Source organism: Lontra canadensis, unplaced genomic scaffold (assembly GCF_010015895.1).
Source record: "Lontra canadensis isolate GAN:19392208 unplaced genomic scaffold, GSC_riverotter_1.0 scaffold206, whole genome shotgun sequence".
Taxonomy (NCBI): domain Eukaryota; kingdom Metazoa; phylum Chordata; class Mammalia; order Carnivora; family Mustelidae; genus Lontra; species Lontra canadensis.
Genome location: NW_022631200.1, coordinates 295,455 through 320,165, shown reverse-complemented (window position 1 = coordinate 320,165; position 24,711 = coordinate 295,455). Strand labels below are relative to the sequence as shown.

General features: G+C 49.2%; 1 protein-coding gene and 1 long non-coding RNA gene across 8 annotated transcripts in view; one reads left to right on the top strand and one right to left on the bottom strand.

Moving 5' to 3' along the window:
• ZNF667 (zinc finger protein 667) overlaps positions 1-24,711 on the top strand; it is a 46,232-nt gene that overhangs the window by 11,236 nt on the left and 10,285 nt on the right. Inside the window, exons 1-5 of one of the 7 annotated variants that reach the window (XM_032848574.1) lie at positions 9,645-9,902; positions 14,207-14,312; positions 20,663-20,754; positions 22,260-22,386; positions 23,854-23,946. In XM_032848574.1, the coding sequence (XP_032704465.1) occupies positions 20,695-20,754; positions 22,260-22,386; positions 23,854-23,946 (280 nt within the window). In that variant the 5' untranslated portion in view covers positions 9,645-9,902; positions 14,207-14,312; positions 20,663-20,694. Of the gene's footprint in view, positions 1-7,869; positions 7,983-9,644; positions 9,903-10,449; positions 10,499-14,168; positions 14,313-20,662; positions 20,755-22,259; positions 22,387-23,853; positions 23,947-24,711 lie in introns of those variants that run through there. The other 6 variants (XM_032848569.1, XM_032848571.1, XM_032848575.1 and 3 more) reach the window with 6 other exon arrangements.
• LOC116861773 lies at positions 5,954-8,485 on the bottom strand. The gene is made up of 3 exons (XR_004381536.1): positions 8,306-8,485; positions 7,750-8,023; positions 5,954-6,032 (listed from the first exon to the last, which is right to left on the bottom strand). It is a non-coding gene; the product is annotated as an uncharacterized LOC116861773 (long non-coding RNA).

The window sequence follows — 24,711 nt, the reverse complement described above, 5'->3', positions numbered from 1 at the left end:
ATTCTCCAAGATGAGAATTTCTTAGAAAAATCCCAGGAACGTCAGCACGCTCCTTCAAGGGTTGCCACTATCATGGCTGTTTTTCTAACGGTTGTGATGTGTAAATAGTATCTCTTGGGCAAGATACGACTGTCACCCAAGAACTTGAAAGGCTGGTAGGCTGACGATCAGAGGGTGTGAGATCTTAATATGATTTCGGATACATCAGTGTGTGGTGCACAGAACTGCCAGTGATAACAGGAAGGAAGAGACGAATGGAGACAAGGAGGAGGGAACAATCAAAATGCCACCGCGCTGGGACTTCGCCTGTCCTCACCCCTCACTCTCACGTCATTCCCCCGTCCTTCCGCAGCCTCCAGGAAGACTGTCGTTTTCCTCACTTTGTAGTGTAGGACCAGGAGGCTCAAAAAAATTGACTGGTTTCGTAAAAATAAGAAGCCGGGGCGCCTGGATGGCTCGGCCGGTTGGGCATTAGGCTCTTGATTTCAGCTCGGGTCGTGATCTTAGCGTGGTGGGACTGACCCCGTGTCCGCGGGGAGTCTGTCTGAGGACGCTCCCTCTCCCTCTGTTCCTCACCCCGCTCGTGTGCACTTTCTCTCTCAAATAAATAAATTTTTTTGAAAGAAAAGAAAGCCAGTGATGCTTGTAATAGGGATGTAGTTAAGCATAATCATGGAGGTCACAGGGCTACTCACCAGGGGAATTCTGTAAAGTCCCAGGTATCTTGCCACTGGAATGGAAAGAGTCGATCTGGTTGCTCCAGCCCCCAGAGCCGGAGGGAGGCTGCCGTGACGGCTGTGGTTAGGAATGTGGCCCTTGTGACCAAGGCAGAGTCAGTCTTCTGAAGGGCCAGGGACACCATGTCCCTAAAGTCCAGAATGGGGACACCCAGGGTGTCGTGAGTAAGACACAGCAGACTGGAATGGAAGTTGACAAGGAGTTGTGTGTCATGGGAAATGTCCCTGCGGGCATGGCTAGCCCCCCACAACCTCGTCCCCGTAACCCACCCCCCCCTTCCCTGTTCACATGGCAGAGCTCTGCAAAGTGGTCTTGAGGTGAAGTGCAGGAGGGAGTAACTTCTGATCAGAGTCGGGTCAATGACGCCGCCGATAAACCCACCACCAGGCCTCTCAGAGGGAGGCCGGGGAGCCCCTGGCTCAGATGGGCTGGAGGCTGGTGCAGAGCCCAGAAGGCACCGCAGCAGAGTCCCGACAGACATCTCAGCCCACGGAGCGGGTGAGGCATCCTTTTCCAGGGGGGCCTGGTGCCCCCTTCAGTCTGGAGGAAGGCTTTTTAAATTTTTTAAGATTTTATTTATTTGACAGAGAGCACAAGCAGGGGGAGCAACAGGCAGAGAGAGAAGCTGGCTCCCCACTGAGCAGGGAGCCTGACTCAGGACTCGATCCCAGGACCCCAGGATCATGACCTGAGCCGAAGGCAGACAGTTCACCAACCGAGCCACCCAGGCGCCCCGGGAATGACAGTATATTTAAAGGAGAAACCGTATGAGTGGTTGAGAGGATTGGCTAAATCAGAGTATACTGCAAAACGCAGAACTATGAATCTGTTGAAAAGTCACGTGGAAGAAGTTTCTGTCCATATAAGGCAGGGCTGTGAGCCCCGTCACTGGCGAAATTCGGTCAGGGCAGCTCTTCAGGGAGAGCAGTCGTGTCCCCTGTGAGATGTTGGCAGTGCCCCTGGCCTCCGCCCGCCGGATGCTGTAGCTGTACGACTCCTCCCCGAACTGTGTTAAGCCAAACTCTCTATAGGCCGCCTCGCGGCCCCCGAGGGTTAGAGCCACTGGCAGTGAGAAAGGCCGTGATCAGTCTCTCCATTCCATCTGGCGGCTGAGTGCTGCCCACGTGCCGGGGTCCGGCTAGCTGCCAGGAACACGTCACGCACGTGAAAGTGACCAGGGTGAGTAAGAAATCAGTCGTCAAGCTATGTGCAACGAGATCCAAAGTGCCTATGGTTTTGCCACCCCGAGAAGCATCAGTGTTGGGGCGCCTGGGCGGCTTAGTGAGGCGTCTGCCTTCGGCTCAGGTCAGGATCCCGGTGTCCTGGGATCAAGTCCCGCATCGAGCTGCCTGCTCAGCGGGGGGCCTGCTTCTCCCTCTCCCTCTGCCGCTCCCCCTGCTAGTGTTCGCTCTCTCCTTCTCTTTCTCTCTCTGTCTCAAATAAATAAAACCTTAAAAACAAACAAACCTCAGTATGCAAATACTGTCTGTGCTTGTTCATTCCCTCCAGAATCCTTTTCATCCCTCTGAATGAAAAGGTGCTGTTGTTGATCTCTCCTTTGCGAGCATGAGGAAATGGGCCATTTCTCTCAAGTTCCAGAGAGAGGAACTCATGCTTCCCGGATACCCAATTAATCTGCTCGCATAGTCCAGGAACATTTGAGGATGGCACTGAGAGATGGGTCTCCTGGGCTAGACGCGCACCCTCTCGCCCTGCGCTGTGCCCCACGGACACTGCACAATTAGAAGGAGGGGCATCACGCGGGTCCTGTCTCCTTTGCCGCCCACCGACTTGTCCTGCTAAGAGCCGGGCAGTTTTAACCAGGACCTTCCAACAACGGTGGCTCCTTCTCTGGGGGAGACAGTGCTGCCGCGGTGGGAGCTGCGGGGAAGTCGCCCTGAGTGCTCCTGCGGGGCCCCCCTTTCGGGAGAAGCCCAGGTCTGTGCCTGGGGCATCGCTCTTTGATTTCCGCAGGAAGGGGTCCAGCCGGAGGAACTGAACTGTCAGCGATTAGGGGACCCAAAGCTCTTCAGTGGTTCCAACCACATCCCTTTCTGCTTAGTCATTATACTTAGAGGGAGAAATATCTCAAAGATAATTTATTTATTATCAGATAGAATTGTGGTAAATGGATAAGTATGACTTCCTATGATTTAGCCGTAATAATGTGGTCTGGCTTTACATTGGGAAGAGTGAGAACTTCTTATTTTAGAAAAAAAGAGGGGAGGGTAGTGTAAGCTATCAAGATGAATATTGAAAAAATTGGTGTTCTACATAGATGGCCACTGGCAACAATTTGGTTTGTTTCTTCCCACTTCTGTTTCTCTGAGCAAGTTTATAACGAAGAGTGTTCAGGTAGCCACGGTTTCTCCTGATTCCCTTGGAGCCTAACTAAGGACTAAAAGTCTACCCAGGGACACCTTTGGGGTGGCCTGTCTCTGCCTCCATTTCTTCAGAATCTTCCTACGCAGGGCCTGGAAGTGAGCAGACCACAGACAACAGAAAATAAACCTCTGGGGCGCCTGGGTGGCTCGGATGGTTGAGCGTCTGCCTTCGGCTCAGGTCATGATTCCAGGGTCCTGGGATGGAGCCGCATGTCAGGCTCCTGGCTCCTGGCTGGGTGGAGGGAATCTGCTTTTCCCTCTCCTCATGCCTCTTCCCCTGCTCATGTACTTGCTCTCGCTCTCTCTCTCATGGATGAATAAAATCTTAAAGAAAAAAAAAAAAGAAAAAGAAACCTCTTTTCAAACATCATACATTTCCTTTTCCTATGACCATATATTTGGTCAGGTTACAAAGAATGCATCCATACCTCCAAAAATTGAAATGACAAGTGGCATTTATGCTCACATGCAGGAAATGAAGACATTTAAAGGAGAAAATGAAAACATAAATAAAAGATGTTTACAACAAGAAATTATAAAATATTTCCATTAAACAACTCTAGGATAAAAAGGAAAATATAAATGAAACTTGTGAAAATTGCACACTTTCAAAACAATTGAACATAAAAATTATGTATGGGCACATATATTTTGTTTATAATTTCAAGTTTTTGTTTAGTTTTATTTAGTTTTGTAGTTTTATGTTTTTCATAGAATATTTTATATATTCATACTTACAAATTATGTAAGTTGTATATAAGTTTTAGATATAAAACATTTTCTATAGACATGTATACATAGGTTTATAATTTTGTTTTTATGTTTATATATTTAGTTTTTAAATTATTTTTCCTTTTTAATTTTGATTTTTTTTTAAGATTTTATTTATTTATTTGACAGAGAGATCACAAGTAGGCAGAGAGGCAGGCAGAGAGAGAGGAGGAAGCAGGCTCCCTGCTGAGCAGAGAGCCCGATGTGGGGCTCAATCCCAGGACCTTGGGATCATGACCCAAGCCAAAAGCAGAGGCTTCAACCCACTGAGCCACCCAGGCACCCCAAGATTTTTTTTTTTTAAACATTTTATTTATTTATTTGACAGAGAGAGATCACAAGTAGGCAGAGAGGCAGGAGAGAGAGAGGAGGAAGCAGGCTCTCCACGGAGCAGAGAGCCCGATGCGGGGCTTGATCCCAGGACCCTGGGATCATGACCTGAGCCAAAGGCAGAGGCTTTAACCCACTGAGCCACCCAGGCGCCCCCTAAGATTTTTTTTAAGTGATCTCTGTACCCAACATGGGGATCAAACCCACAACCCTAAGGTCAAGAGTCACATGCTGCACGGACTGAGCCAGCCAGGAGCCCCTATTTATTTAGAGTTTTAATGTTTATGTAGTTTATGTTTATAGTTTTTAAAATATATTTTACATAAATATAGGTTTTACGTATAAATTTTATAAATAAACATGTTTTCTTTATATATACATTTTATATATAAATGTGTTCATTGTTTTAAGCTTTATTTAGCTTTTTACAGTTTTATATGTATAACACTCACATACACACATGCATATGATGTCACAATCAACTGCGTAAATTTCCAGTAGTGATTGGAGAAGTAAAATACAGGTCTGTGGGAAACAGAGGAGCCTGATCCTCAGTCATCTGAGGACAGGAAGTTCTGTCTGTCTGCCTAGTTGCACAATCATACAGATTATACTAGGCTGGCAGAAAGGTGTAGGTAAGAGCACCTTTTATATAGGACGTTCAACAAAATGCAATGATTTGCAAGAGTGTGCCTGCCGGTCGGAAACACCGACAGCCTCCTGTCCGGCTCCAGACCGTGAGAGATAAATTCCTGCCGTTCTTGAGGCATCTAGTTTACTTGCAGCAGCCCAGTCTTGGCAGATTAAGTAACATAGTATCAATTTTCCCCACTTTTAAAAAAATGATTAACTTGTTTGTGCCCTTAAATATCCTTAAATATGAGTTGTTTTCTTCGAAGAGCATGGATTTTTTGGTGTGCCCAGGTTGTCGGTGTCTGTCTTCTGACTGGAACACTCACTCACTATACGTGCAGTATAGGTGCTGGCGTGCTCGGATTTAAAGCCGACTCTGCCATTTGTGCCACCTGCACGGTGGCACTACACACTGCGGAGATTAGAAGAGAATGACAGCTGTCGTAAAGTAGAGGAGGGACAACAGTTTTGACACACGTGACTGTGCAACAGGGGGATGTGGGAGGACAGAACGTGGAAACAAAAAGAGTGAACGCTATGGAACGCGTTTGTGCAGTGGCCCAAATGTGTTTGCTTAAGAACGTTTTGGGCAAGCAGTAATTTCTCCTGCTGATCTGCCTGGGACAGGTGTAAAGAAACCAAGTGTGCGACTGCAGATGTCGACGGCGACACGTGGTGGGATGCCTGACTGATAACTCTAAAACGAGGGAGGTTTTTTTTTTTTTTTTAAATTTTATTTATTTAATTGACAGACAGAGATCACAAGTAGGCAGAGAGGCAGGCAGAGAGCGAGGAGGAAGCAGGCTCCCGGCAGAGCAGAGAACCCAGTGCGGGGCTCGATCCCAGGACCCTGAGACCAAGACCTGAGACAAAGGCAGAGGCTTTAACCCACTGAGCCACCCAGGCGCCCCTAGTGAGTTTGTTTTTATCACACAACAAAACGTCTCAAAATAGGCAGCTGTTCCCCTTGGCTCAAAGGCTCGTGAGTCTGTGCCCAGAAAGAGCTGGCATGAGAGACTATACGGGCCTTCTCTCAGGCTAGAAGGCAGCAAGTCCTCTCAGACGAGCAGCAGATACTACATGTGACGGCATATCCCTCTGTAGGACTCTCTTCTGTCAGAGAAAGAGACATCCTTTCTTTCCTTTCAATCCTCCAGAACGCTTTCTTCTATCGTTCTGATGTGAGAAACGAAGGCAGAAGAAAAATTACTGAATGTCCTTATTACTTACAGCCCACTGACAAGTCCTTGAAAAAGGCAGAGTGACATTCCTCTAGGAACTCAGCTGCCAGGATGTTGACACTTTGCTAAGCATAAAAGGCAATTCCACTAGACCACCCCCCGCCGCCCCACATCCTGTAAGTCTCCTTTAACATAAAAATTCCGTTGGAGGGCCGCCTGGGTGGCTCAGCTGTGAGGCTAAGCGTCTGCTTTTGGCTCAGGTCATGATCCTGGAATCCTGGGATGGAGCCCTGCATTGTGCTCCCTGCTCAGTGGGAAGCCTGCTTCTCCCTCTCCCCACCCCCCACCCCCCGCGTTTGTGTTCCTGCTGTCACTGTCTCTCTGCCAAATAAGTAAAATCTTAAAAAAAATTCTTTTGGAAACTTCCTTTATCTCTACGTAGACCACCCCCTCAAATACAAGTTGGCATTCATCTCCCAAGCATATGACCCACCAATGTAGCTCTGAAGGGTCTCATGACTCAGGTTTTATTAGACAGTAATAAATGGCCTTTTTCTAACAATAGCTAGCCCTCTGAAAATCCTGAAAATCTCGCTTCCAAAATTCTGTAGAGACTTACACTATCCCTAACCCCCTCCCAAGTTGAAAGTATATAATGAGCCACTCCTCCTGACCCCAGTGTCTTTCTTTCTTTCTTTCTTTTTTTAAGATTTTTATTTATTTTTGAGAGAGAGGAGAGCGTGATTTGGGGCAGGGGCAGAGGGAGAAGCAGGGAGCCCAGTGCAGGACCCAATCCCAGGACCCTGGGACCATGACCTGAGCCAAAGGCAGATGTTTCACCCACTAAGCCAGCCAGGCACCTCCCCACCCACCCCCAGTGCAGCTCTTTCTGCCGCAGGTCCTGTGCCCATGCTTTAATAAAACCACCTTTTTGCACCAAAGACGTCTTAGGAATTCTTTCTTGGACATTGGCTTTGAGCCCTAACGTCCCTCCTACATCAGTCTCCACGGCTGTGGAGACCACCTCTATTTAGTTATGATTCTGCTACTTTATACCAGCGTGGCAAAATACTTGCCACATAATAGAAACTAAGGAATATATTGAATAAATGAAATACAAAAGTGGCTTAAGATCAAGCTCTAGAATATCATTGTGACTTTGTGCCAGAAATTTCTGGCTTGAACCCGAGGCTCTCAAAATTTCATTTGTTAAGAAATTGCGCAGTCTCTGAAGCTCAGGTTTGTACACTTAAACTATCAGGATTTATTTATTCATGCTTTCATTCCCGAATTCACTTAGCAGCCTCAGAGCCTGTGGATGCCGCCCCCTCCCCCCGCCCCGCCAGTGAACTCCTGAGGGAAAGCGCCTTCCCCTACAGCAGGTGTTAGCTTCAAGGTGTCAGCCAAATTCCAGAGGCCAGAGAGAAACCGACAGAACAAAAGACACGGAATGGACTGTGGGCCTGGTTCCGGTACAAACCGGTACGAACGTGTGTTGCCTTCCACACGTTCACAGGATTCTTAGGGGACGGCTGCCTCATTCAGAGAAACAGGCACAACAGGGCCTTACCAGGATTTAGGACATCTCTGCCCTGGCCCTCTGGTTTCTCTATAGCCACGCAGTGTCCAGATTCATAAAGCTCTCCTCGGTGCATGGCTTCCCAAACTTTCCCACCAAAGTTTCCCTAAACAGCAGAAAGAATGATACTCACTCTTGGGAGGTGGTCTAAGGAAAACCCAGAACTGCCAGATTGCAGGTTTTCTTGATTTTCTTGGCCATCCCCTTTGTTCCAGCACCACCAGGTGTGCAGAAGAATTTTCCTGTTCAAGAAGCAACTTCCTCCAAGGAAAAACCCCTGAAGGGGTGAACAGGACAGGGGTTTTGGAGTCCCCAGGACCTGGATTCGGAAATCAGCTCTGACCTTTGCTAGCCCTGTTCCTTTGGGTGAGTACTTTCCTAACCTCCTTGCGCCTCCATTTATGCACCTGGAAACCAGAGATTTCAGTAGAAACAACTCTGAGTAGGGTTAAAAGGATTAAATAAAACCTTAAGTGTGGGATTCCTGGGTGGTTCTGTTTACTGGGGATCTGCCTTCAACTGAGGTTACCATCTTGGGGTCCTGGGATGGAGTCCCACACTGGGCTCCCTGCTAGGGGGGGGTCTGTTTCTCCCTCTCTCCGTCTCTCTCCCCCTTCCCTTTTCCACCCCCATTCATGTACTTTCTCTCTGATACATAAAAATCTTAAAAACACAAAACAAAAACAAACCTTAGGTGGAAAAGACACTTTTGACCAGGGACTGTGATGTGGTAGGTGCTAGCAGCAGGGGTGGTAGTAAATTAAGTCCTAGTAATCATCCCTGGTAACTGCTATTTTCATATCACCACTGCTTTGTCACACAATTGGGAATCCAAAAATTAGTCCTTCACACATTTCCTTAGTGTCTAGCCCCAGGAACTCGATCATTCTTCCGGTCAGGCCAGCGCAACCACAAACCCTGGGTTTGCACCACACAGGCTGCAATATCGCGCTTTGCAGTAAGAAGTAGGTCCTTGTCCTTTGCCCCTTCCTGGCCCTTGGAATTCCTAAGGGAGGAGCGAGTGAAGGGTGTCTTTTGTCATGTTAAAGGCACCGCAGTGTGGGAGTGGGGGTGTGGGGAGGGATAAGGGACCCCTAGGGTGGGGGCTGGTGGTCAGGGGAGCCAACCACGTGACTAGACGGCTCGAGCCTGCACTCCCACCCCCAGCTCTGTGGAAGGGAGAGGGGCTGGAAACTCAGTCCAGTCACCAACGGCCATGCCTACGTAGTGAAGCCTCCGTCCGGGCCCTCCAGGCTGGCGAACACGCGGAGGCCCCGCCACGGCCGAAGCCGGGAGCCCCGTCCCGCGGACTCCGTCCGGCCGTTTTAGGACGGCTGGCGACCTAGTGAGTGGACGTTTGTCCGAGCCGCGTGCACCGCTCTTCGCGTGTTGGTCGAACCCGGCGAGGCGGGTCACGGGAACCTCCGACGGGCGCACTGGGCGCTGGCGTCTGGTCGGGGGTGGGCGCGGGCCGGGGAACTGGGCTCCTGACCTCGGGCGTCAGAGTCGTCCCGGCCCCTGGGTCGGAATCAGACTGGGCGGAGGAGCCCGCCGGGGTCAGAGGGCGGTCTGAGGGTGGGGAGAAGAACGGAGCCTGCACACGCGGTCCCAACGGTGGTTTCACTCGCGTCCTTACACGAGCGCGCGCCTGCACCAACGCAGTCTCTGCGCATGCGCAGCGCCCCACAGCCGCGAGGGCCGGGACCCAGGGTGAGGTGGGAGGTCAGCACCTGGGCCCCACGAATCCGTGTCACAGCTGCTCTGCGTCGTGCGAAAGCAGGCAGAGTCCGCACGCCTGCGGGCCGCACGCATGCCCAGCGACACACACAACGACCCACCCTGCGCTTCGCGCGCGCAGACGCCCAGGCGCCCGGGTCGGGTCCGCCGCGCACGCCCCTCGCCTCTCAGAACCCCTACCACGAAAGGGGCGAGGCCTCGGGCGCCGCCGCCGCGCCCGGCCGTGACGTCATCGCGCGCCGCAGGAGCTCCCGGGAAACGTAGGCTGCGGGCCGGGGAGGCGCCACGCAAAGGATACTGGGTTCTTCGTTCTACGTAGGCGCTAGTGGGATTCCCTGCGGGCCTGGAGGAGCATCCCTCCTCCGTCCCTCCCGCGGGTCCCTTCGACTGCGGCCTGACAGATCTCTGCCAGCGCAAGCCCGGGTCCCTCAATCGCACGTTTTGGGCCTGGCCCTCCGGGGCCGCACCGCGCGGCGCCCCGAAGGCCCCGAGGACGTGCAGCCTGAGCTCGCAGTGTGCACGCGCAAGTGCGCGCGGCAGCACCCGCGGGTGAGCCCTGCAGTGCGGAGGGGAGGGCGCTGGGTCGAGAAGCCCCCGAACGGGCATCTGCGGGTGTGCACGCGATGAGGGTGGCCAGCCGCGGAGGCTGGGTTTGGCTCAATGGATCACGGAAACACCGCGCCTGAGGGCGTCTACGTGACTTAGCAGGAGCAGCGAGTCCGCGGACCGCGCGGTAGGGTATGTGCTTGCGCGCGGCCCTGTGTGCCGAGTGGGATGGTGCAGGGGCGGGGCCTGGCGCGGCGCGTGCGGCAGCGTCCCCAGGGCAGCTCTGATTGCGCGGCGGTGCTTACGTACGTGCCCTGCGTGGGCGGGAGGGGGTGGGGCTCAGGCCCAGTTTGTGGGAAGGTCCCGGGAGAGGCGAGTGAGCGCGTGCGCGCCGCGTGGCTATGTTTAGGGGCGGGGCTGAGCATTCTTGGGGACGCCCAGGGGGCGGGCGGGCGGCCGTTCTACGTGTTGTCGTGTGAGGGGGCGGGGCCGGCGGGTGGGTCTGGGGTTACGGCGGAGAGTGCGCAGGCGCTAGGGGCGCGGGATGCTGCGCAGGTTTTGGAGTGGGCGCTACCCGGACGCGACTCCTGAGGACTGAGGTGAGAGTGAACGCGTGTCTGTGAGGTGGTGAGGTTGTGCGGGGTCGCGGGGCGGTGCGAGGTGGTGAGGAGGCGCAGGGTGGTAGGTCGGGGGTGGTGCGGGGTCGTGAGGCGGTGCGAGGTCGTGAGGAGGCGCGGGCTCTTGAGGCGGCGCGGGGTCATGGGCGCGGGACTGTGGGGGGCGTGACGCGGGGCTCAAGCTACGCGCCCGGAACTGCGTGCGCGGTGGAGGCCGGCACTGTTCGGGATGCGTGGTGGCGGCTGCGTGCGGGAGACCGACGGCAGGTGTGGGAACGGGCGCGTGTCCCGGACCGTGGGGTTCCCTGTGCGGGACGGGGCGTTCGGGAGCGGGGAGCGGACGCTGGTGGGCGCGGGTGGCGGGCGCGTGCAGGCGGCACGGAGGCTCCTGTTGGCGGAGCGCGTTCGTGCGGTGCCTCAGACCCGGGGGCCGGTGCTCGCCGTGTGGGACGCCTGTGGAGTTGCGCTGGCGTCTCTGCCCCGGCGGGAGGGTTCCGCGCGGCTGCGCGTGCTGCCCGCCCGGCTGGGGTGGGGGGAGGCCGGAGTGCCCCTCGGTGAGAGGGAGGGCGCGCGGAAGCCGGCGCCCCAGCGCGGGAGAAGCCAGCCGGTGACACGGGTGCGACCCCGGCGCAGAGCTGCGGGTGCCGTGGGTCGTCGCGCTGGGTGTCGTGGGAGGTTCGGGGGCGGAGGTAGGGTCGCGGTGCTGAATGCTGGGGCGGCTTCGGTCTCGGAGCCTGAGAGGAAGGCCCCACGGTGGAGCGCGGTGCTCCCGGTAGCGCCGCTGCCTCAGTGGGTGGGGAAGGGAGAGCAAGGCCCACGTGGCGGCGGGGACCTCTGGCCGCGGGGGCCGCTCCTCTCCTTGCCAGCCGGCGACTCCAGGTTCCGTCACTCACCCCTCGTGCAGCTTCCAGAGAGGTTTCGGGAATCCAGTTCTCCTCGTTTCTCTCCGCACGCAGGGACGGTAGTAGTGGTGATCTTAGCCTTGTGGTCGGTGCGGAACGCGTGAGCAAGTGCTTGTTATGAAATAATGACCCCAAGGATCTCACACCCACCTAGAGGGCAAGATCCAGGGGAAGAACCGCAGAAGTTGAGCCCAGGGCGAGCGTGTCGGGATCGGATAAAATAACCCTAAAGTCTAGGCTAGATGGTCCAGACTTTTCTGGTCAGGGTCCTGGGAGGGCAGTAGTGGGGTGTGGGACGGGAGACCAGAAGTCCGGGGTCTTGCAGGTTGGAGATGTCCCGACGGAGCCTGTGAGCTGAATATCCTGGGTTGGGACGTAGCAGGGCCCAAGGAGGAGTATTTCCCAGTAACCCCGGAATCGGAGATGTTTCTGTGTCACACCAGGGTTTCTCTTTCTTTGCGTTGTGGATGTTTTGGGCCAGGTAATTTTTGTGTGTAGGGGTGTGTATATGGTGGGGGGAGGGCCTGCCTGTTGTAGGGTGTTTAGCTTTATCCCTAGTGTCTGCACACCAGATGGCAGCAGCACATCCCCCTCCTCTACGGGCTGTGAAAGCAAAAATGTTGCCACATGTTGCCAGATGTCCCCCGAAGGGCAGAGTCACCCCAGTTGAGAACCACTGGTGTATGGGCCATGATGAGGGCGCGCCGTGGACTTTACTAAGGTGTGAGGATAGGGAGGAGAGTGGGGGCTGGAGGAGAGAGGTGATAAAGCGATGGTGATCTCTAGGTGAGCGAGTGTCTGTGCTCTGCAGTCTGGGTGGGCCCTGAGAGGCTTCACTTACTCGGTGGTGTAGTGGCCTGCCATGGGTCAGGCACTGTGCTAGTCAACTGGCAAGACCGATTACTACTCATCTGGAGTGTGCATTTGAGAGGAGGACAGTTCAGTTTGCATTGAGCAGTCATAAGTGGTGGGAGAAGTACAGCAGGGTGAAGGGACGATGGGTTAAGCCCGGGATCAACACGCAGATTTCCCATCTCATTCAGCTCCAAAGCTGGAAAGGGCCACCAGCAGTGACTTGGTGGTATTGATCAGGGAATCCAAGAGTTTGGCTTTGAGCTTATCACAGACTTTTCTCCTTCAGCACTAAGGTCTGGGTTGGGGGCGGGGGTGGGGGGGGTGGATCTGATCTTTTGCCCTGGCCCCTGAGGCTCATAGAGACTGGCATAATGGTCCTCAACTATGGCCTCCTGGGGCTCTTGGGTTGCTCAGGTTAAACGTCTGCCTTCGGCTCAGGTTATGATCTGGGGATGCTTGGGTCGAGCCCCATGTGAGGCTCCCTGCTCGGCTGAGAGCCTGCTTTTCCCTCTCCTGCTCCTCCTCCCTCTTGTGCTCTCTCTCTCCCACGTAAATAAATAAAATCTTTAAAAAATAAAATGAACTATGACTTCCTATTAGCATCACCTTGGAAAGTTTTTACTTACTCATTTTTTTTTTTTTACTTATTTTTTTTTTTAAGATTTTTTTTATTTCACAGAGATCACAAGCAGGCAGAGAAGCAGGCAGAGAGAGGGGGGAAGCAGGCTCCCCGCTGAGCAGAGAGCCTGAGATGTGGGACTCCATCCCAGGACCGTGAGATCATGACCTGAGCCAAAGGCAGAGGCTTAACCCACTGAGCCACCCAGCTGCCCCTTTACTTATTTTTTTAAAGATTTTATTTGGGGCACCTGGGTGGCTCAGTGGGTTAAAATGTCTGCCTTCGGCTCAGGTCATGATCCCGGGGTCCTGGGATCGAGCCCCGCATCAGGCTCTGTTCTTCAGCAGGGAGCCTGCTTCCCCCTCTCTCTGTGTCTGCCTGCCTCTCTGCCTACTTGTGATTTCTGTCAAATAAATAAATAAAATATTAAAAAAAAAAAGATTTTATTTGTGAGTGAGAGAGAGCACGTGCACCCAGCTTGCATGAGCCGGGGGAGGGAGTAGGTTAAGGCAGAAGGAGAGGGAGAAGCACTTAGCCATTTTTCTATTGATGGGTATTTTGGTTATCTCCAGTCTCTTGATAATTTGTATTTGGTGAGCACTGGCATTGTTCTAAGCGTGTTACGTGGTTTTATTCATTTAATCTTCCAAACAGCCCTTTGGAGTCATTGTTACTTGCCCCATTTGCCAATTGAGGAAGCAGAGGCCTAGAGAGGACATGAGAGTTCACCCAGAGAAGGGTTGCAGAGTTAGAAGTTGAACCCAGACAGCCTCCAGGCTCATGCCCTTAACTGTAGAACCTTAACTGCCTGTTCCTACAAGCCTTGCCACAATGAATACCTTTGTGTGTCATTTTATCCACATGCAAGGACTTCCAAACACAGTACCGGAAATGAGGTTTACTGTGTTAGAGGGGATGTGTACCTTCAATTTTCAAAGATTTGCCAAATTACTCTCCAATGAGGTTGTGCTAGTTTCTCTCCTGCCTGCACTGTATGAGAATTCTACCCACAGCCTTCTGAGTGGGTTTCAGGCTTCCTTGGTTTTTTGGGTGCTTGGTGTATACTGAGATAAAAGGGATAAGGAAGGTGAGAAATTACTGTGTGTCTCTTGCTGAGGTTAGCTCCTGTAAAGGTAGCTCGTGTAAACATCCTAACAGCTAAGGGTTTTCTTTACCCCGATATGTGGCAGATGCAAATTTTGAATCCAGAACTATCTAATATCAGACTGTCGTTCCCTCCTCCCCAGCAGTGCTGAGTTTCTCAGAGAAAATTGTTCTTTGGGCAGGAGTTGTGGTTTTCTAATTTGGGGTTAGTGCGAACAGCATTGAGAAACCACAAGATGGACACGATTCTACTTCCTGCAATAATCTGTTCTACCTGAGGAATTGGAAGGGAAAAGCCAAGGGATGTAATTAACTGGTAAATAGTTTAAAGTATGATGTTTATATCAATACAAGCTCAGATTTATTATGATGTAGGATGCCAGTCATGGGGATGTTTGAAAATGAAGCAGAATCAATCAGCAGAAGTTTTCTGTAATGATAAAGCTGCTTTGGGTTCTGTCCTGGACCACAGAACTAGGCATTACCGTTACAGTTTGGGGCTATTAGTCAAAAGTAGGAGAACTCCCAGACAAAGAATGCAGCTTTGTTCTAAGAGACTTTGTGGTAGTGGAGTGCTGGGCCTGGTTCACACTAGATCATAAACCTTTCCCCAGTTCTGTGCTCAGTGACATGAGTTTGGTAGCTTACAGTGGGGCCCTCAGGGGAGTGTTTACACCATGGAAATGGGCAGGTCCTACAGATAACCCTGCCCTGGAGTTTAATGTGGAGAGAATTCAGGCCTCTGTAGACTCTGGGTAGGCCCCTTTGTCTCTGCTTTCTGCATGAGGGTAGCCTTGCTCAGCACAGTCACAGAATGGACCACTTGGTTGGTCACTGAGTCACAGCTCCTCAACCTTAACATGAATGTCCCCAAGTCCTGTGGCCACTCTGATATAACAAAGGTAAATGTCTTGTAACTGTGGTGCCGTACTGATGTCTCTTAAACCCCGCCAGAGTGGACAGCGGGGTATTTCACATATAGACTCCTGTGTCACTCCAAGAGGGAGATTGTACTGCATGTTGGTAGGGGCTCAAGCCTAGGTGCAATTACTTAACGCTTTTTGGCAATAGGCAGGTCCATGTTGAGGTTCCTTTTTTGTTCTAAAGATGGAAGAAGATCATGTGATTTATTTAAAATATCTAGTACAGGGGCGCCTGGGTGGCTGGCTCAGGTTATGATCTCCGGGTCCTGGGATTGAGCCCCACATGGGCGTCCTGCTCAGTGGAAGTCTGCTGCTCTCTCTGCCCCTCCCCCTGTTTGTATTCTCTTTCTCTCAAATAAATAAAATATTTTTAAAAAATTTTTTAAATAAAATATCTCGGGGCACCTGGGGGTGCTCAGTTCAGCATCTGCCTTCAGCTCAGGTCATGATTTCAAGGTCCTGGGATTGAGCCCCACCTTGGGCTCCCTGCTCAGCAGAGAATCTGCTTCTCCCTCTCTCTCTGACTGTCCTCCCCGCTTGTGCCCTCTTTCTCTGTCTTAAATGAAAAAATAAATAAATAAATAAAAAACCTTGTATAGCCCTCATTCTTGTACTTATTAGCCAAGGAGGTGACGCCGTCCCCCAGGGGTGAGCATATTCAACACACACACCTGAGCACTTCCGCAGAGCAAGGGGGCAGCACAGTGACTCAGCCTTTCCTAGACTCGAAGCCCACAGCACTGGCCCCACCCCACCCTAACAACAACAATAATGATAAATTCAGCTACCCTTACCTGAGCGCTGACCATGATACTAGTATCCCACCCAAAGAACTGCACTCAGGTTGAAGAGGTCCCTCTTCCCTACCTGAGTGGGCCTGGAACAGCTCTTTGAAGAAGTGAAGGCACCACACTGTGGCACTGGGGTATGCGCTTAAGTGGATGGAGACAGACTGTAGCGTCAGATAGACTAAACAAACAAGTTACATAGTGTTTTGGGGAAGGACTCAGTCTTTCCCCATGTGTGTCCTTTACTCACATATAGCATGGCCCTTCTGATACCAGATGTGCGGGGTTTTTCCCTCATGAGGCAATTTTGCAACACCAACTGGGCGTCCTACAATTTAACTCCGTTCTAACCACCCTATCTCCCTGGAGATAGTGCATCATCCCATGGGTTTAGGACTCGATCCCATGAGACTGCCCCTCTACTTTACAGACCAATGACAATAGTAGGTCCCAGGCTACCCACAAGTTCTGTCCAGCGTGGCTACAAATCAGAAGTTCCTGTGACCGTCTCCTCCAGTTCAACTGATTTGCTGGAGCAGCTCATAGAACAGAGTGGAAACACATTTGCCAGTTTAGTAAAGGCTATATAAAGGGTACAGATGAAGATCTGCATAGGTGAGCTACATAGATGAGGTCTGGGCGGGGACGAAGTGCGGGAGCTTCTGTCCCAGTGGATTTGGGGTGTGCTGCCCTTCCAGCATGGATGTGTTTACCAGTCTGAAAGCTCTGCTGACCCAATACTGTAAGGGTTTTGTGGAGGCTTCCTCTTGGAAGCATGATCAGTCATTAATTCCATTTGCAGCTTCTCTCCTAGAAGATGCTGGGTGAGGTGGAAAATTTCAAGCTTCTACTCACGGCTTGGTCTTTTCTGGTGACCAGACCCTGTCCAGGAGCGACCCAGAGTCACCTCATTAGAACAAGAGACGTTTCTAGTATTCTTATCACTTATAAATTTACAAGTGCTTTAGCAGTTCTGTGCTACCAAAGAAGGGGGCAGAGACCAATATACACCTTTTTTATTCTCTCAGTAATAGAGCATTAGTGATCAGAGTTATGGAGAAGAGAGAAGTCAAGGCTGGACAAGAGAGACTGAGAGTGATCGGTAGGAGGGTGGGAGGCAGGTTGCAGTGTTATTAGAAGGGTTAGGGTAAGACTGGCAGAGAAGTAAGATCGGAGCATAGAGCAAAATGAGTGAGGAACTGAGGCAGGGCTGTGGTAGCACGTTCGGGGACTGTCAGGTAGGGCTGCATGAGGAAGGAGAGAGATGCAGGACCTTCATTCAACTTCTGTTAATCCTCATGACAATTCCAAGAGTTCTGTATTGTTCTCATTTAACGGGGAAGAAAATGGTAGAGAGGTTATAAGTAACATGGCCATGGTAGCACACCTACATGAAAAGAGTTATCACACCCAGGTGGTCTGACTCCAGCATAATGTGTTTACTTATTTTTTTAAAGATTGATTTATTTTAGAGTGTGAGAGAGTGAGTATGAAAGAGTGTGGGGAGGGCAATGCTAGAGGGAGAGAATTTCAAGCAGACTCCCTGCTGAATGTGTAGCCTGACGGGCTCGATCTCACAACCCAGAGATCATGACCTGAACGGAAATCAAGAGTCAGACGCTTAACGGACTGAGCCACCCAGGTGCCCTCAGAGTGATGTGTTTAACACAGCCCTTCCCTCTGACCCAGAGGGTTAGCGGGGTATCTGGGTTAACCTCAGCTTGAATCCTGGCTCTGCCACTTTCCACCCTATGACCTTGAGCAAGTGATCCCCACTCTGTGCTTCATGTTCCTCATCTGGAAATGGTGTTAGTGGAGTGAGGATTAAATGATTTTTGTGAAGTGATACCTTGCATGTTTAAGCACTCAGTATTCATTTTAGTATTAGTCTTAGTATTATTACTATTGCTTACTACTACTGCTTTTCTCTTTGTAAAGAGAGAAGCATGATAAACTAAATGTTCTTCTGACTGGGTTCCTTTAAGCAGTATAGGGTGATCTTAGGACTTGGATTTGAATTAAAACATACCCATTCTCAAATTCTTTTTTTTTTTTTTCTCAAATTCTAAACATAACTATGGCCTTGGTTTCATTTGGCCTCCCTAACTCCACCCTCAAGAGAGAAAAAAAAAATCTGTAGAGAGAAATATTCATATTTCTGTATTCCCGACTATACGCTACTGTACCTTTTTTCATAGAAAAAAAAATCTGTAGAGAGAAATATTCTTATTTCCATATTTCAGACTGTACGCTACTGTACCTTTTTTCATAGAAAAAAATCTGTAGAGAGAAATACTCGTATTTCCATATTCCAGACTGTATGCTACTGTACCTTTTTCATAGAAAAATCACCAAAAATCACCAAAAGCGCCTTGGTGGCTAAGTTGTTAAATGTCTGCCTTTGGCTCAGGTCATGATCCTGAAGTCCTAGGATTGAGTCCCATATCAGGTACCCTGCTCAACAAGGAGTCTGCTTCTCCCTCTGACCCTTACATCGCTTGTGCTCTCTCTCAAATATTAAATAAATAAATAAATAAATAAATAAATAAAGAGAAGAAAAATCAAAAGATTTTTATGACATATTCACTATTGCACTGTTGTTGGCACTGAAGTATGTTGATGGCATTCTTTAGAGGTATGTGCTGAACCATGTAGACATGAATTTTGATCGTGTTTATAATTTTGAAATGATTGCAGAAAAAAAGGAAAATGTTAACATTTGGTGGAAAAGGAATCAGCTGTTCATTATACTATTCTTTTCTCTAGATTTCAAATTTTTCAAAAAGGGGATATATAAAGTACAATCCATTTCTGCCTTCTGTGGACTGTGGCCTTCTCCAAAAGACAAATTTAGAGTTGGGGTGACTGCTAGCAGAAATGTTTCTCTATAAGATGATGTTGACATAAAATGTCAGCCCAGTTTCATCATGCCAGGAAGCGTTCCTGACTGGTTATTGATTCAGTCAACAAGTATTTCTTGAGCACTCCGCTGTGCAGGCACATTCTCAGCTCCCAGGAGAACAGTGAATAAAACAGTCAAAGTAGCTTGCTCTCATGGAGCCCAGGTCAAGGTGGGGGAGATTGTCCCCACACAAAACCTGCCAAGGGAGGCAGGTTGTGCTATGAAGAAAATGAGGCAATAGAATGGTATAGATTCCAGTACAGAGCAGTGTTATCCTGTGAAAATGTTAATGTAAGACAAATTTTAAATATTCTGGCAGCCACATTGAAAGAAGTGGAAAAAAACAATCGTTACAGTTAATCTTAGCACATTTTATTTAACTTAATATATCCTAACCATCAATTTGTGATCTATATAAACAAAAATATGAAATGTTTTACATTTTTTTCATGCTGTCTTTGAAATCTGTGTTTTACACATGTAGTACACCTCAACTCAGACACTTAATTTTTACTGTTTGATCTGTATTTATTTATTTATTTATTTATTTATTGAGAGTACACAAGCAGGGGGAGAGAGAAAGGGAGAAGCAGACTCCCCTCTGAGCAGGGAGCCCGACATGGGACTCAATCCCAGGACCGTGGGACCATGGCCTGAGCCGAAGGCAAACGTTAACCAACTGAGCAATGTAAAGGGTACAGATGAAGAGCTACAGAGGTGAGCTACATAGATGAGGTCTGGGCAGATACCAAGTGTGGGAGCTTCTGTCCCTGTGCATTTGGAGTGTGCCCAGGAGCCTCTTGATCTGTATTTAAATTTCATAAAACTTATCATTGGAAAAGTACGTTCACACACCCAGTTATTTCAAACATTCCTCAAAGTTCTACAGTAATTAAATCGAGGATCAATTTTTAATTTTAGATTTAATTTTAATTGTTGATTTTAATATTTATTATTAAGATTTTAGTAATAAATTAATTGAAACTAAATAACATTAAACACTCCGTTGCAGTAGCCTTATTTCCAGAATTCAGTTGTCACCAGTAGCTAATGCATGTAGAACAGCATAGGTGCAAAGTGACACAGTGATAGAGGGGCCTGGTCCATCCCACCGAATTTCGCTGTCAGATTACACATAACCTGCCTGATGAATTGCCTCTTCAGCTCTTGCATCCCCTCCACCTCTCACCAGCATCCACAGTGTATTCACCACAGAGCCACTCATCAAATTTTGTTAAATGTTGAGTCACATACGCCACTCCTCAGACTCTTGCTCCCTCGGTGATGTCTTATCATGCTTAGGATCAGTTCCAGACCACTCACAACCCTTTCGTGACGTGGCCCCTCCTGAACTCAGTCATCTCAGAATTCCCCATCTCAGAACTCTCCATCTCACTCGTTCTGCTTAAGCACACCATTTACTTTCCTCCACACACCTGCTGCAGGGCCTTTGCACCTGTTGTACCTCTACCCAGAATGCTCTTTCCCAAGCATCCAAGTGCCTGACACTTGTACTACAGTCGCACCTCGACTCGGTGTTGCATCCTTGGAGAGGCCTCCCTCAACCACCTCTCCACCCCCAGCGCTGTTTTGGTGGGGGGTTGTTTTGTTTATATAGCAGTGGTCTCAGCTGACGCTGTGTTCTATATGAACTTGCCATCCCTGGTGGAGTGTAAGGCACAGTGGAGCTGGTAATTCTGGTCTAACTCTGCTCTTTCCTCAGCACCTGGGACAATGCCTGGCACATAGGCACTCGGCAAGTGTTTGTCAAACAGATGGAGAGCTGTCTTCGTGTCTCATTTGCCTCCTGATCTGGAGCCTTCTGTGATCTTGGAAACAGATAGCATTGGCTCTGCCCCTTCCCTGACAAGGGTCAGGAATGCTGCAGAAGATATTCTGACCTCCCTTCATGTGTGTCTGTGTACCTGTGTGTATGTGTGCTTGTGCGTGCATGTGTGACAGACCAGGGTGACGGACCAGGGAGTTCTTATCCTAGAGACTCTGGAACTACCCAGAAGGCCCTGTTATCCTCATGATTTCTCTTCTCCCACAGCCCCACCTTCTCTGCGCTCTGCCCTTCTCCAAATGCGGATCCTCAAGGGGGAGGAAAGGATGCCTGCTGCGCGAGGGAAGTCCAGGTCCAAGGTAAGTAGTCAACTGTTCTTGCAGGGAAATTCCATCTTGTAAGACATGGGTCATTTGCTTTCCTTCCATGGAAGCTTCCTGTCTGACAGAATCCCATCCAAGTTCTGGTCTTTGTTTCCCCTCATCAACCATGGAGGGTAGGAGGATGAGAAGAGCTCCAGCAGCCCATGTAACCACTCCGCGCCCTCCTCTCCTTTTTTTTTCTCAGTGTGCATATGGCTATTCACCTGTTTGTTTAGCATCTCCAGGTTGTGTGCCTCGGCTGTTCCTAGATGGAGGAGGAGAGCCACCATCCTTTCTCAAGGTAGACAGGAGTGCCCAGGCAGCGTCTGCTGAGGCAGAGGAGGACTCGAGGTTGTGCTCTAGAGTTAATCTGTTAATGTCTCTTTGCTTTTATGTGTATAGCCCATACTTAGAAGGAGGAGAGCTCTCTGATTTCAGAGATTCCACATCACCTTTCATTCAGATTGGGTTCTTTGCAGTCAGGCCAGTGAGTCAAGCTTCTGTTAAAAAACATGCTTCACCACTTCAGATGATGAAGTGATTTTCTAAAATAAGCATCTTGAATGCGATTTCTCTAACAAACACTTTTTCCACAAACTTGGCTGCTCAGAACATCACATATTTATGGCGCACAGTTTGTGGGTCGGAGATCAGGCATAGCTCAGCATGGCTGCGTCCTCTGCTTTCAGTCTCACAAGGCTGAAAAAAGGTGTTGGCTTGCTGTGTGGTCAGACCTGAGGCTCAGGTCACATCTGAGGCTCTTCAGAACTCACTGTTTATTAGCATATTCAGTTTCTTCTGCTTTCTACATGTCCCCCCCCCCCCCAAAATCTTCAAGCCAGCAATAGCAGATCAAATCAGGCTTCAGATTTCTGACTTCTTTTCCACTCCCCTCTTCCAGCTGGAGAAAATTTCCCTACTGTTATGGGCTCCTGTGATTACATCATCTGCCTAGATAATCCAGGATAATCTCCCTATTTAAGGTCAAGTGATCAGTAACCTTGGTTACATCTACAAAGAACCTTTGGCTCTTTAGAGAGTGTGTAATTAGGGGCCTTAATCAGAAGCCATATCCAGATTGAACTCCGGGTCCTCCATTCACTAGTTGTGGACCTTCCGTCCATAAGTGGCGCTCCCGTCTCTGGGTCTCCCACTTCCTCATCTGTAATGTTGCTATGATCCTCTCACCAGTACTGTGGTCACTGGCTAACATGAGTCAGTACCTGCGGGGAGCTTAGAAAAATGCCTTTCCTTTGTCAGTGCCCGGTAAATCCAAGTTGGAACTGCTTTTTATGGGACATAGTTTTTAATAAGAGCTACATCATATTGTATTGTGTTATGTTTTATTTAATGCACCTGCTGCTCTTGGCGTCAGAAGGTCAAATGTTTCCTGAAGATTCCTGGCACCATGGGTCTCCCATGTTTGGGACAAATTCCTTATTGTCTCCAGCCATTTGGAAGCATAAACCTGTGGTGAAAGTACATGTGATTTTCTGTTTCAGGTGCCAGTGACATTTGGGGATTTGGCCATCTACTTCTCCCAGGAGGAGTGGGAATGGCTGAGCCCCATTCAAAAAGACCTGTATGAAGATGTCATGTTGGAGAACTACCAGAACCTGGTCTCTGTCGGTAAGACTCTCTCCACCCTGTAATCCACAACCAACCCATTGTGGGACATAAATTAGTCTAGTTAGGAAAACAGAAGCCACTGCAGTTTTGTTTTTTAACAGCTGTATTTGTGGGGCGCCTGGGTGGCTCAGTGGGTTAAAGCCTCTGCCTTCGGCTCAGGTTATGATCCCAGGGTCCTCAGCGGGGAGCCTACTTCCTCCTCTCTCTCTCTCTGCCTGCCTTTCTGCATACTTGTGATCTCTGTCAAATAAATAAATAAAATCTTAAAAAAAAAAACAGTTCTATTTGTGTATAATTCACATGTTATCCATACAAAGTATATAATTCAGTGGTTTTTAATGTATACACAGAGATGTACATCCATCACCAGTCAGTTCTAGAACATTTTCGTTACCCCAAAGAAACCCCATATCCATTAACAATCAGTTTTCATTTCCCCTTGCCCACTAATTCCTCCAGATTAGGCAGATACTAATCTGATTTTTGTCTATAAATTTTTCTATTCTTGGCCTTTCATAGAAATGGAATCATAAGTATGTGATCCTTTGTGTCTGGCTTCCTTCACTTAACATTATAGTTTTGAGGTTCGTCTACATTGTAGCATATTATCCGTGCCCCCTTCCTTTTCATGGCCAGTAGTATTCCACATTTTGTGTATCCATTCATCAGTTGATGGGCATTTGAGCAGTTTTTCACTCTGGCAATTATGAATGTGCTGCTGTGAATATTAATGTAGGAGTGTCTGTGTGGTTGTGTATTTTCATTTCTTCTGAATTGCTGTCATATAGTAATTACATATGTAACCTTTTGAGGACATCTGGTTGTTTTAAGAGAACTTAATAGGAGGACTCTACTTAACGGCTATGATTAAAAGGAAAATAGTAGACAGAGGTAATGCAGAGATGGTAACTGCAGGATGCAGCCACCATCCTTGGGCTAGGGCTACAAGGGGAGATTTGGGTGGGGAGGTGGGGTGTTTAGGACTTAGAGGAAGGTATTCAGACTCCTGAAGCGAGAGGTGTGCTGACTAGTCTGTTTACACTCATGAAGGGTCAGGATGAGGCTAGTTCTGAGAGTGTGGGGAAAAAAGAAGCAGAATTAAAACCAGCAGAGCCCTGTTGATGGATGCTGACAGGGAGCTTCTAGTGAAGAAGCGTAGTTTGCAGAGCCCCAACCCCTGCACACAAAACAGATCAGAGAAGGGTGGGATTGGGAGCTGAAGGGCAGGCAGTAGCTTAATAGCCAGTATCCAGAGTTTCTGGTCTGATTTTTTAAGAGCATAATTGGCTTTGTAGACTTAGAAATGAGCAGTTCTGCTTGCTGTGACTGAACTTCCCTCCTCTTCCACCTCTGCCTGCCCTTCACATCCTCTGTGCTCCTCAGTCCTCATTCCTGTTGACACAGGGCTTGGCTCTGACGTCTGGGCATCCATGTCATGCTCAGTTCTGATGTTTTTCTTGAATATAGGACTTTCCTTTCGGAGGCCAAATGTGATCACCTTGCTGGAGAAAGGGAGAGCGCCTTGGGTGGTGGAGCCAGTGAGGAAGCGCCGGGGCGCGGGTGAGTGACTGAGAATCGAGAATCGAGGCTTACGTGTCGCCGTCGTAAGTGTACCCTCCATCCTGAGCGGGTGGCCTCTTGGAGATGTTTGCAAACTGCCAGTTTCCATACCTTTCCAGACTGCAAGTTTCCATACCAAACCCCAGGCCTGTAAAGAATAAATTGTTTAATGTGAGCCCCAGAAGGAGAATAACCAACATTTAATAAACCCTTCCTACGTACCAGACGTGCTTAGGTTCCTCCCGATCCTGTACGGTAAGTACTATTACTGTTCCTGTCTTATATATGAGGAAACCAGGTATCAGAGACGTTCAGTGACTTGCCTAAGGTAGCCCAGGTAGGAAGTGACAGCAGAGCCAGGTTTGAACCCCACAGTCTGGTCTCAGAAGCTCCGCTCTTAATGCCTCATCCCCACCTATCACATTCCCTGCCTCGACATGTTCCGCCTTCTCTCGTGACAGCATTGCTCATGGTAATTTCACACTTGCATCATTTTCTTCATTCTTAAAAAAAAACATTTTCCACAACTGTTCATTTTGATTACTTTCTAAGAACTCATTCTCTTTTCTGATAGATTTCTCTTTGGTTAGGTTAGTTTTACTTACTTATTTTAATAGTTTTATGACTTTTTTTGTTGTTGTTTTGTTTGTTAAGTAGGTTCTACAGCTAGCATGGAACCCAACATGGGGCTTGAACTTACGGCCCTGAGATAGAGTCAGACTCTTAACTGACGGCACCCCTGAGGTTTTTTTTAATTGTAAAAAA